The 13,657-nt window shown below is 37.4% G+C and overlaps 1 protein-coding gene across 1 annotated transcript in view; it reads left to right on the top strand.

Moving 5' to 3' along the window:
* SNTB2 (syntrophin beta 2) overlaps positions 1-13,657 on the top strand; it is a 90,061-nt gene that overhangs the window by 69,212 nt on the left and 7,192 nt on the right. Inside the window, exons 5-6 of the mRNA XM_010979226.3 lie at positions 3,387-3,583; positions 12,157-12,341. Of these exons, the coding sequence (XP_010977528.3) occupies positions 3,387-3,583; positions 12,157-12,341 (382 nt within the window). The remainder of the gene's footprint in view (positions 1-3,386; positions 3,584-12,156; positions 12,342-13,657) is intronic.

Here is a 13,657-nt window from a genome sequence, read left to right as displayed (position 1 = left end):
TACTCTTTTATCTGTGCATGCTATCATTTAGGATAAAGGCAGCTTTTTATTTCTAAGGAAGAATGAGACAATGGATATTGAGTAGGCAACTAGAGTTTTAAGAGTTCTTTGTATATTTTGGTTACAGTTCTTTTTCAGATACGTGTTTTTCATATATTTTCATCTACTTTGTGGCTTATCTTTTTATTCTCTTAACAATCTTTTTCAAAGAGCAAGAGTTTTTTGAAGTCCAACTTAATCATTTTTCCCCTCATAGATCATGCTTTTGTTATCTTTTTAGATCACCTAGATTTTCTTTTAAGATATCTTCTTGAAGTTTTACACTTTTGCATTTTACATTCAGATCTAAGATCCATTTTGAGTTGGTTTTTGTGAAAAGTGTAAGGTCTTCCAAAACAGAAAGCACCAGACCCAGATGGGTTCACTTGTAAATTCTACTGAACATTTAAGGAAGAAATTCCCTACCATCTCTTTCAAAGAATAGATGGAGAAGGAATACTTCCTAACTCATTCTATGAGGCTATCATTATGCTATTACCAAAACCAGACAAAGACATTAATAAGAAAACTACAGTTCTCTCATGAATGTAGATGCAAAAATCCTCAAAAATATTACCAAACCTAATCTAAAAAAATATAAAAATTATATATCATGACCAAGTGGGATTTATTTTAGGTATGTAGGGCTGGTTCAACATTTGAAAATAAATTCGTGTAATCCATCATGTCAGCAAGCTAAAGAAGAAAAATTACATCATATCAAGAGATACAGAAAAAGCATTTGACAAAACGCAACACCCATTCATGATTAAAAAAAACTCAGTAAACTAAGAAAAAAATGAGGACATTCTCAACTTGATAAAGACTACCGACAAAAAAATACATAGCTAACATACTTAATGGTGAGAAACACAAAGCTTTCCCACTACGATCAGGTACAAGAAAAAGATGTCCTTCTCACCAATCCTTTCAGCATACTAGAAGTCCTTGGTAATGCAATAAGGCAAGAAAAAGAAGTAACAGGTATACAGATCGAAAAGGAAGACATAAAACTATCTTTGTTCACAGAATATATGATCATCTATGTAGAAAATCCAAAAGAACTGAAAACTTGGAACTAACAAGCAATTATAGCAAGGTTGCAGGATACAAGGTCAATATACAAAAGTCAATTATTTTCCTATATAGTAACAATGTACAAGTGGAATTTGAAATTAAAAACACAGTGCCATTTGCTTTAGCACCCCCCCCCCCACCAAATGAAATACTTAGATATAAATCTAACAAATTATGTTCAAGATCTGGATTAGAAGAACTACAAAACTCTGGTGAACAAAATCAAAGAAGAACTAAATAAATGGAGAGATATTCCATGCTCATGGATAGGAAAACAAAATTGTGAAGCTGTCAGTTCTTCCCAAATTGATCTATAGATTCAATGCAATCCCAGTCAAAACTCTAGCAAGTTATTTTCTGGATATTGACAGAGTGATTGTAAAGTTTATATGGAGAGGCAAAAGGCCCAGAATATCCAACACAAAATTGAAGAAGAACAAAGTTGGAGGACTGATAATACCCAGCTTCAAGACTTACTGTTAAACTTCAGTAATCAAGACAGTGTAGTATTGGTGAGAGAACAGACAAATAGATCAGTGTAGCAGAACAGAGAGCCCAGAAATCGACCCCTGTAAATATAGTCAACTGATCTTTGACAAAGGAGCAAAGATACGATAATGGAATAGGGATAGTCTTTTCAACAAACGTTGCTGGAACAACTAGACATCCACATGAAAAAAGATGAATCTAGGCACAGACCTTACACACTTCACAAAAATTAACTCAAAATGGATCATAGGTCTAAATGCAAAACTATAAAACTCCTAAAAGATAACAGGAGAAAACCTAGATGACCTAGGGTATTGCGATGGCTTTTTTAGTTATAACACCAAAGACGACATGATTTATGAAAGAAATAATTGATTAGCTGGACTTCAGCATTAAAACTAAAAATTTCTGTTCTGTGAAAGACAATGTCAAAAAAGTTGAAGACAAGCCACAGACTAGGAGAAAATACTTGAAAAAGACACAGCTGATAAAGGGCTGTTACCAAAATATGCAAAGAACTATTGAAACTCAGCAGTAGGAAAATAAACAACTTAATTAAAAAATGGGCCAAGGACCTGAACAGATACCCCACCGAAGAAGATATGCAGATGGCAAACAAGAATATGAAAATATGGTCCACATCATAATGTTATCAGGGAAATGCAAATTAAAATGAGATAGCACTACATACTTATTAGAATAGCCAATATCTGGAATACTGACATCACCAAATGCTGGTGAGGATGTGGAACAACAGAAACTCTCATACATTACTGGTGGGAATGCAAAATGGTACAGCTACTTTGGAAGATAGTTTGGTGGTTTCTTGCAAACATTTTCTTACCTCACTACCCAGCAATCCCACTCCTTGGTTTACCCAAAGGAGCTGAAAACTTATGTTCACACAAAAACCCATGCAAAGATGTTTATACAGCTTTATTCATAATTGCCAAAACTTGGAAGCAACCAAGACAGTCCTGCAGTAGGTGAATGGATAAATAAACTGTGGTAGATCCAGACAATGAAATATTCAGCGCTAAAAAGAAATGAGCTATCAAGCCATGAAAAAACATGGAACGACCTTCTATGCATATTACTAAGTGAATGAAGCCAATTAGACAAGGCTTTATGTTGTCTAATTGCAACTATATGACATTTTGGAAAAAGCAGAACTATGGAGGCAATAATAAGATTCATGGTTGCCAGGGGAGATGGACAATGAATAAGCAGTGCACTGAGGATTCTTAGAGCAGGGAAAATACCCTGTATGATATTATAGTGATCGCTATATGTCTTTATATGTTTGTCCAAACCTATAGAATATACAACACTAAGAGTGAACCCTAAAGTAGACTCTGGACTCTGAGTGATTATCATGTGTTAATATAGGTTCATCCTTGGTAAAAAAATGGACCATCCTGGTAAGTGATGTTGATAATGGAGGAGGCTATACATGTTGCGGCGGTGGGGTGGGGGGGGCTTACTTCCTAATCAGAATGGAATCTTTTGTATGCATAGCCTCTTGGGAGCATAAAAAAGCCAATGGGAAACTGGGGCTTGGGCTGTCCAGTCCAGTATTCTGCCTGTGACACCGGAGGTCATTTTATGGGAAAAAAGAATGGTATCTACTTCAGAGACTATAATCTTGGTTTGAAAAATACTTACCTAAAAACTGCTGATGGCTTTTATAATTTTCTGCTTATTAATCCTCATAAATTGCTGACATTTTCCTCTGGCAATGTCTTAATTACTTTTGATCTTTGCTCTGTTTGTGGTCCTAGGTTGGTTCATTCTGGTTCTGGATGTCGATCACCCTCTCTTGGATCTGACCTTACGTTTGCTACCAGGACAGGCTCCCGGCAGGGTATTGAGATGCATCTTTTCAGGGTGGAGACTCATCGGGATCTGTCGACCTGGACCAGGATACTCGTTCAGGGTTGCCATGCTGCTGCTGAGCTGATCAAAGAAGTCTCTCTAGGTATAGAGGCTGGCATTTCATTTCTAATAGTAATTAAATGGGACTGTTATACTTTAATTTATTGTGAAGTTAAAACCATCATCCTGTGTGCCGAACTTAAAAATGTTCTGAAATAAGGCACCTTAAAGTAATCATGATGGAAAGCCACCTGGTTTCTCTGTTTCAGTAGCGAACTTTTCCAGGCTTCATATATGGCTCTGAACACATTCACATCCTCTGTACAACATGGCAGTTTTACTGTTCATTGTTTAAATCTATATTTGGTAATGTAAGGACTCAATGCTGGATGCTTTGACCCTCTGGTCAAGAAGATTTGGAATCTAAGATATGGATACACCCTTAAAAATATGAGCATCTGGCAAAGCTTATAGCTATGAAAAAGTGAAGAATTTTGAATTGGAGTCTCTCTTCCAAAGTTTGAAAATGTGTGCCCAGTAGGTGCTGAAATACACATCTAAGGGAAATAAGCCTGGTTGTCTCGTTCCATTGTTGAGCGCCCTCTCGTGGCTAGTCTGTATGAATTTGTGGATCTGGTTTCACAGCATATGTTTGTGCATACGGATATGTATAGATATTTCCAGATTGCTTTTCATTTTAACAAGAACAGAGAGTAGTCAAAATGAAGACAGAATTACAGTTTCCATTATGGTTTGAATTACTTTGAATATCTTGGTTGCAAGCTGGTTTAGTTTTGCTCCTATTTTCTATGTATTTCATTTTATAAACCTAGTTTTACAGAATTTATATAAAAAGAGAAAATATTTTGAGAGCAGAATGTCTTGTGATTTATCTTTCTTTCCATTGCTTTTGGAAAGTAAGGGATCACCATGGCTTTAGAACTACAGGGTAGCATTTCCATGGGTCATCTTCTAACACTGCCACAAGGACAGTTTGTTGTTGTTATTGTTTTAATGTTGTCAAAAGAACACAATTCTTCAGCTATTTAGGACCTGCTCGATATTTTCCTCACAACCACAGTGATGATTCAAGCAGTGACACCACTGACTAGTAAACCCGACTTGGGATTTTGACCAAAGCCACCACATCCGCACTGTCTTTCTCACTTGTCTATCTCCCACCTATTTTCTTTATGGAGTGGTTGGTCATCGCATTACGGGCTATGGGGCTCTGGTTTTTGTCTTGGACACAGAATGTAGTTTCTGGGATGGGCAAGTCCTCAGTGTGAAAGTCTGGATGCTGTGTGTCAGGCCAGCACTCTCATCACTGGCATCTGGGGTCACCATATCTTCTTCAAGGATCCAGAGAGATATGCTTCCCAAAACAAAGAGTGCAGTGTGGACTTTTAACATTTTTTAGTTTCATGTTGTTTCTTTGGGGTCTGGCAGCTAAACTTCGTATTACAGGAAACGAAAATCTATCTAGTCCTTGACTCACAGTTGTTTAAATACAGATGGCTTGAGGAGAGGGAGAATAAGGACCACCTGCTTCCTTATATTTTAAAATGGACTAAAGAAACATATTTTTTGGTAATTTTGAACCTTTTTGTTTCCATTCACAGCTCTCTTTTAATATTACGTTGGTAATACTTTGATCTCCACAATTCAGGTCAATTGATGTACTTATTAATCACTTACTCTGTATTTAGAACTGTGCCAGACAAATTAAACTGGCTGAAAGTAAACCACTTTGATAAGAGCCATAATTAATTTAAAATGTGTGCTTGCGTTTGTGTGTGTGTGTGCGCGCCTGTGCATACTCATGCGTGTGTGCAGTTTTCTGTTATGTATTAATGTTATGTACATGCTTATTGTGCACATATACATTCATACATAAGCCAGTATGTCCTTCAGATGCACATTACCACCTTCTGTTAAATTGTTGGGAGACTCAAAAAAGTTTATTTAAAACTGTAATTATGGCACTTTGTTCTACATATTCAGGTATTTGTGGCCTAAAGAAAGTCAGAAAGTTGGCAAAAAGAAATCATTTGAGTTCTGTCTTTTGTCTCTTAAATGTCTGGTAATAGTTCACCCATTTAGAAAAATTTCAGTGATACCTGTAAGATTTAACTAGTGAATGCAGTACATGATCTTTATAATGTTCATTTACTTTTAAACCTTTACTAGGTTAGAGTCACAGTAGAATTGATCAGTGATCCTTCTGGTACACAAGGACATTTTCCTTCTAGTATATGTGAACTTCAGGATGACGAGGCAGAGAATGTGGTTAACTCCCTCAGGTATATAAGATACTTTTCCATTTATCACAGGAATTAAAAATATGAAAATGCATACATATATGTATATAGTTACTTGAGCTTTAATAAGTATGCTTTTAAAAGCTTAATTTCATTATACCAATTACCCAAGCTATTAAAGTTTTTATCATACACAAACGTTGTGAAGATACTTTCTATTTCTGCAGCTTTGGTGATATGAAGACTAAAAAGTAGTAGATATAGTGAGGGGTTACATTAAAAATATGCAGAAAATCTGCAAGAAAAGAAGAAAAAAATTTTTATTGTTAGCATATATAAGGAAAATTTGTTCTAACCATGTTCTCAATTTTGTAGAAATTTTCTTGAATCCCTTTTTGTTCATCTACTCAACAAATACTGATTGAGTGTATACTTTGTGCTTTTATGGCTATACTAAAATAAATAAGGTAGGTGTAGCCCCTCCCTTTGAAGTAGGAAGGACAGAAACAGGAAGAATAAGTGCATGTCAGGGTTGTTTTAAGTCATAATGAGATATATGTGTCATCTAACCCTAACACACAACCCTCTAAGGCAAGTTTTATTACCTCTACTTTCGGGTTAGGGTGAATTGAATTGAGGTCCTTTCTGACTCAAAAACAAGTATTGTAAGTCCCTGCATTTTTCTCCTCTAATTTACTCATTCTTATGGCCAGATTAAACTCCTAGAGGACATATACAGTATCTGTTTCTCTTAATTCATTAAATCAACAAATACTTACTGAGTGTTTTATTATTTACAAAGTGCTATGCTTTGAGAGAAATATAAATAAGATCTACTTCACTTTGGCCTTTGACCAAATAGCTGTATAAGAAAGGAACATAGTGTCATGTTCTTTTTAACCCTGGGTGTGATTATTACATTGATGATAATTGATGGACTGGCTTTTCCTATGTGCAGTAACAGAGAATGTTACCTCAGCCTTTCTTTGAATGAGTCCTGGACAGCCCACTCAAAGCCCACCCTGCAAAGCCCACTCCCTCCTGGATTGTTTTGGAAGAGAAGCCCAGGGTGACAAGGCCCTGCAGCCACTAAAGGAACATTGGAGCCTCCCAGAGCCCTCTTACCAAGTAACTGGCCCCAGCACAGCAGAAACAGGATTTGCAGCATAGACTTTCTTTGACATTCGGGTCTTTTGACATTCATGATACACTGGTAACCACCAGTAGTCTTGCATTTAAAAGACACAAAGTAGAAAACATAGGTTGTATTTACCAGAATTCATCTTGGTATAACACTAATAGATTTAGTATTAGTTAATGAACTTTTTTTACTCTTAGCTTTGTTAATTTTTTTTTTTTATCACTGGGGAGCTCCTTAAAGTTATTTTTAATATATGTAATTACACTCAACGATATCCCCATGGTCTGAAAATGCCAGTGTCTCCTACACTTAGCAGCTTGTGAAGTAGTAGCCAGAGCAGTAGAAGGAAAACCGGGGCCAGTGAGGACAGTAAGCTACAGGAAGAGTATTTGTAGGGAGTAGCCAGTAGGGCTAAATGTATCAGTTGGATGGTTTACCCTGAAATTAACAGAAAATGCCCTCTAAAGCTAGATTAAACATTAAAGAAATGTATTATCTTACATAGAGGAGAGAGAGCAAGAGTAAAGGGAGAAGAGTCTTCTCTTCCCAGTCATGGTTCCCTTTAATCTGATTGAGCCAGTTTGCTTCATATACACCCTGGACCAAGGGCAGTCACCGGGGGAAAGCTATCCTCTGACTGGCCCAGAGGATATCCACCCTTGAGGCTGAGGTTAACCTTCCCTGAAACACAGTAGGAAAGACTAGAAACCTGAACAAAATTAGGGTTTGTCTGTAAAGGAATAATGGAGAAATAGAAGCTGGGTAGATAGCCAACAGTAAGTACTACAAGTATCAAGATAAGAGATGAAGACATGGTCAGATTTAGGAACATGGAAATAATTGGTGCCCTTGGGGAGAGACACTTAGTGGTGCAATGGCATTGGCAGGTTGCAGAGGGCTGAGGATTGAATGGGAGGTGACCCATGGGTAAACTGAATGTAGACAGCTCTTTTAAGAAATTTTTCTGTGAAGAGGAGGAGAGGGGAGTGGTAGAAAAAGAGGACGGTAAGGCGTTGAGTAGTGGCATTTCTTTTAATAATACGAGAGACTTGACCATCTAAAAAAGTAAATGGGAGGGATCTGGTTTAGAGGGAGATATTGAAAATGCAAGAGGAAGAAGGAATAATCAGCTATGGACAGTTTCTGAGGAAGTGGGAGTGGATGGGACCAAAGCACAGGTGGAGGAACTGGCCTCAGCCAGGAAGAGGGACCGAGGAAAGAGAGAAGAGACTGGGTGGAGACAAGACATTCACATTTTACTCCTGAGTAATTTGCACCGTAGACATTCCTGGCTTTTGTTCTGTCCCTAACTCCAAGTCCAATTACAGGCTACTTTTATCTTGTTTGGACTTCTAAAGTTAAATTATACATATATAACCTGGAAACAGTTTTGTTTTGTTTTGTTTTGTTTTGTTTTGTTTTGTTTTGTTTTTGCCTAATGAGCTATGAGCTAGTCCCATACACCAAAAACCACTATTATAAAGAATTTTATAATATGTTATGACTGAGAAGCTGGAAGAAATGTTAGAATTTTAGTTTGAGGATTTCCTGGGAAGTCTAGGGCTGCAAATAGTGGATTATGCTGGGGCCCTAATATTGGTCCTCCTGTTCCAATCCCAGTGTCTTATGTTTACCCAGTTAAATAAAGCTAACATATTCATCAGGAATTGCATCCCCCCCCCAAAAAAAACCAGGTATTAATGCTCTAGAGCAGTAGTTCTCAACTCCAGCTTCATAGTAGAATATCCTGGAGAGTTTGGTTTTTTTTAAATAATATTTGATACTTAAGGTTTACCTCCATAGATTTTAATTCAGTTGGCTAGGGCATTAAAAGGTCCACAGGTTATTTGAAACTTTAATGGGTTAAGAACCACTACTCCAGATTTGCAAATGAAAAACAGGAGAGTTTATATTAGTAAACAGTCAAAACTATTATTAGTTAAAAATATGAATGTGTACAACTCTGAATATACTAAAAACCACTGAGTTGTATACTTAAAATGGGTGAATTGTAAGATATGTGAATTATGTGTCAATAAAGCTATTCTTTAAAAAAAATAAATGGGTATAAATATTTAAATTTCAAAGGTGAAGGCAGAGAATTTTGAAGTGCAAATTATTTATGGTACAAGGGAATTCTTACTGGTGAACTTTGTTTATTAGAATGAGCTTGGGTGAGTACATGTGGTGACCTTGAAATTCCTGGTTTTATGTGGTTGGTCCACACATAGGCTTCGCTCCTCTACTGTCTCCCACCCTACCCCAAGTTGTGGGTGGGTATTAAAGTAGGTCTCAGGGGTGAGATGAGTCTCAGAGAAGATATGAGCATTTTTGTTTTGCATATTATTTGGTAATAAAATTTTCCCCCAAACCCTGAAAACTTATTATTTTCATTTTTAGATGAGTTAAAACTCATGATAACTAATTCCTGTGCACAGTACACACACAACAAAGTACCTTTTATTATTAAGACCCAACTGAAATAGCACCTCTATTAAAGCCTTTTCCAGTTCCCCAGAGTTTATTTATTCCCCTCTCCTCTAACCTCCCACAGCCTCTGTTACAGCACTTACTTCATTCTACTGTACCCATATTTCCTTCTCTTCTTCATTTATCTAAATAGGAACCATCTTTTGTTGAGCTCTGTATATCCCAACACCTAACACAGTGTCTGGCTCTTATAAAAAGTGCTCAAAATCATTTTTTCCCATATAGTTTGGCTGTGATTGATTACCCCTCTGTCTTCCCTGCTGCCTTGTGAGACCAGAAAATTTTTTAAAATGTAAATAATGAATTAATGAACAAACAAAACAACAAACTAAGACATAACTCACAATTCCACTGGGCAGTTTTCTTCATGTATGTTTTCAGATTATTCTGAGCCCAGGCTCATGGAGTTGCTTCCCTCAACTTCATCTCTGCCCACCATTAATCCACGTGTACCCTCCAAAAGGAACACAAAGCACCTACTTTGGAGTGCTGAATGTTTCTTTATCTCTCTCCCATTACCTCAAAAACTGTAGTTTCTTCCTCTCTTTAATACTTCAATATTTGATGTCCTTTGATTGTTCTTAAGTGTTGCTGCTCTGTCTTTTATATTTCTAATAACAAACCTGTTAAGCAAAATCAGTATGTTAAATTTCCTACCACTTATCTGTGTATTGGGTAATGGATTTATAGCCATCCAAAAGGATTTAAGTTGAATCAAGTCATCAGGATGGTTATAATAAGCCACTTGGACCATTTCAGAGCTTTGCTACTGAAGTCCAGATTCTGTCCCATCAGAATAGGGTCGCTTCTCACAGGTGCCTGCCCTGCGCACACGCGCGCGTGCGCACACACACATTTTCTTGCTCTTGCTCTCTTTTTCTCGTCACATCAGAATCAGAGGCTTTTTCTCTTCAGTTCATTACTCCTGAGACCCTCTGAGGGAGAGAGGTGTCAGGTACTTAATTACCATTGCCTCAACTGTTTTATTACTGTTTAGGGAGAAACCATTTAACTAAGACTATCAGGCACAACATTTTTACGGCCAGTTCATACTCTCAGTCAGAATTATCTGGTATTAATTATAAGTTTTAAACAAACTCAGTTCTAAACCTAAACATATTCAGTATGACCCTTACTTCTCCTTTTCAAAGTTGAGGTAATCAAACAATATTCTGCTTTTTTTTTTTAAGTAACATGCACAGACACTGACATTTGCTTTCCTTTTCTTCCCTCCTGAGGGGAAACAATCCTAAGCAGAACACTTAAGAGATCTCTTGTACAAAAAGCTTGCTGGGGGTTAATGGCTTGCCTTTGCTAGTTGTGATCGCCTGATCTCGCCCCACTAGTGATACCCCTGCAGGCAGAAATACTTGCCCCTTGCACTGCACCTCCTCCAGCCAGTGCTGTGAGGACTTGGGCAGATCCTTGTTCTCCGAGCTTTTCTTTTCTAGACTAGAACTGACTCCTCTCTTCTCATCAGATCTCAGTACCCTACTATGCCATAGCTTCAGGGATAGTAATAGAATAAAACTCTCATGAATACTGTACCCTGGTTGCCTTGATTGGAATCTATTCTTCCTCCAAACCCCTCAGCCATTCATTTAGAGATTAGTGCGTTGGTAGTTAATTTTATCCATGTTTCCCCGCCATCAGGCTCCTTCTCTGAAGGTAACTAATATTCAGGTTCATTGTCCAAAACTCTCTTCTTTGAGTAGTGCTGAAAAGAGACATTGCCAATATTTATCTGTTAGTCCTTTTCCTTATTTCTTAAACATGCCAGCTGCCTTGACTATTTGAGTGTTTTTGCATGAGCAGCAGGACACATTGGACATTGGTCTGTGAGGACTCGCTTATTTGGGAGCCATTCTTCCTGTTGGAAGTGACGAAGCCTCACTTGACTTGGGTCCTTTAGGTGACTGTAAGTTCAGCTCTCGAGGGCTGTGTTAATTCTCAGGTCTCAGAGGACCTCTTGTTTGCAGCCCCTGTGCTAACAACTAAACTGTGCTCAAATGTTAGCAAAACGGGGACTTCACCAGTCTGGACAGAAGACATTTGCCAGTCTTGGTGATAGAGTTTTTTTAAATCTCATCAATTCAGATGTATCTTTTGAATATTATCTTTGATAGGACTGATAATATAACTTTTGCTAATTATAGCTTTTACCTATGATAAACATCTTTATCCTCTTCCCAAATACCAACCAGTCTATGTTACTGCGCCTGAAAGGCATCTCTGCCTTTTCTCCTTTGGTTGTTCCTTCTTCTTGCCCTTCTTCCTATTCCTCACTGCCTATCAAGTTTGACCTATTTCTAGAGCCTATCTCAAGTCCCATCTCCTCCAGGAAACCTTTCCTTGACTTTGACCTTATTCAGTTTGGTATTTAGTCATGTTCTATACCTTCTACCTGACACGGTCAGGAATTTCATATCTATGCCTATCATTTATGAGGTCTTGAGAGCAGGGACCATGCCTCTTACTTCTCCAGTACCACACAGAGCCTACTCTCAGTACAAGCATTCATGTGATGTTCACTGAGTTGAACTGAATCAGATCAGCTGTCAAAGAAAGTTATGATAATTTCTTCGTCATCTCAATCGAGATGTTGACTTGAGGGACGAAAACAAAATTCACGTCAGGAGGTTCCAAATAGGTTAGGTACTCCACATTCTCAAGAAAATTCTTGCTTTTTTTTTTTTTTTTTTAAAGTCAGAAGGATCCTGTGTCACTTGCTAACTGAATTTGGAACTTTATTAATGACATTTTGTTTTTTGCTGTCTTCAATAGGCTGCACATTAAATGGCCAAGAGGTAAGACTCACTGTCCACTATGAAAATGGATTCACCATCTCCAGGGAAAATGGAGGTTCCAGCAGCATATTGTACCGCTACCCCTTTGAAAGGCTGAAAATGTCTGCTGATGATGGCATCAGAAATCTGTATCTGGATTTTGGTGGTCCTGAGGGAGAACTGGTAAGAGTATTTCTGAAAAACACATTTATTCTAATAGGTATTCTCTTTGTTTCTCATTGCTCCTTACCTCTTACATAGAAAATTATGGACTTAGGGACTGATACTCCATTTGGAGCCAGGAAATTCTCTTTCAGTTTTCTAAGATCTTTTGGGTTTGGTCTGGGGTTTGTTTGTTTGTTTCTTGTTTCCCCCACATTAGGAAATCAATTCCCTTTTTAAAAAGTTTTGTTTGAATGTTAGAAAGAAAAAATAGCCCTTTTAAGAAGCAGGCTTTTATCAAATAAAAGATATAAAATACTAAACCTGGCAAACTTTAATAAATGAATTCTATCCATCGCTATTATCAGCAGTTTGTTGGGATAAGAGTTAAAAGTAATAGAGTGACTTGGTTGCTACAGAAATTCTGCTGATCAGAAAAAAGATACAGCGATAATGTCCATACAGCCATATCTCTTTTTACTTCCTTGTCCTTTAAAGGTAACATCAACAGGAGTTCATGATTCCTCTTAGAGAACTAGAGAAATGTGTTGAGTGTATTTCAGAAATCATAAATTGTGATAAAGGAGTCAAAGTAATGCCTCTTCTTTCTACCAGTATTGAGCTAGTAGTCTTATATGTGGAATCTTAAGTCCACTGACACAGTCACAATTGGTGTACATTTGGAAAACAGAGTCCTGAAATTTTAGAACTGAAAGAGATCTTAGAGATAACGTAGTTCAAATGATAAAACTATGGCAAGAAATCTTATTTTAAATGATGAGCCTTTACGGAACTATGGATAGGCCATGGACCAGCCCTTGTCAAAAGCCTGTTCATCTGGTGTCAGCTGTCGAGATTAGAGGCCTGTCCAGATTAGAGTCCTGTGTTTAGGAAGGTATAACTAGCCCTTCTGACTAGCCTCAAGAGTTGTCATTCCTGCCACAAACCAATAAGGGGTATCAAAAATAATACCCATAGATGGTCACACTTCAGCTGAATTCACTGTGGTTCTCCCTGGGAAATATACTTACAGTTAATGTCTTCTGTATAGGATATTCCTCTTTCCTTTACATCCTCTACTTTTTAGTTCTTCCTACCTGGCATGGTGGAATCTAGTATACCACCAATAGTATCCTAATTGTGGATGTGAAATCTCACAGTAGTGTCTAACTATTAAATGGAATAAGCTTACTTCAGAGTACTCATCCATTTGTGGCTTTAAGTCCTCAAGAGTAGCCATAAATCTGGCACATTCTTTATCCAAATTCTTTTCTAAAAGTAGAACATCACATCCAAATTGGTTTATTTTGCATGTTTGTTTATTAAAGCATCTGTAT

Source organism: Camelus dromedarius, chromosome 9 (assembly GCF_036321535.1).
Source record: "Camelus dromedarius isolate mCamDro1 chromosome 9, mCamDro1.pat, whole genome shotgun sequence".
NCBI lineage: Eukaryota > Metazoa > Chordata > Mammalia > Artiodactyla > Camelidae > Camelus > Camelus dromedarius.
Note: the sequence above shows the minus strand (reverse complement) of the source record. Positions and strands in the feature narration are given on the sequence as shown.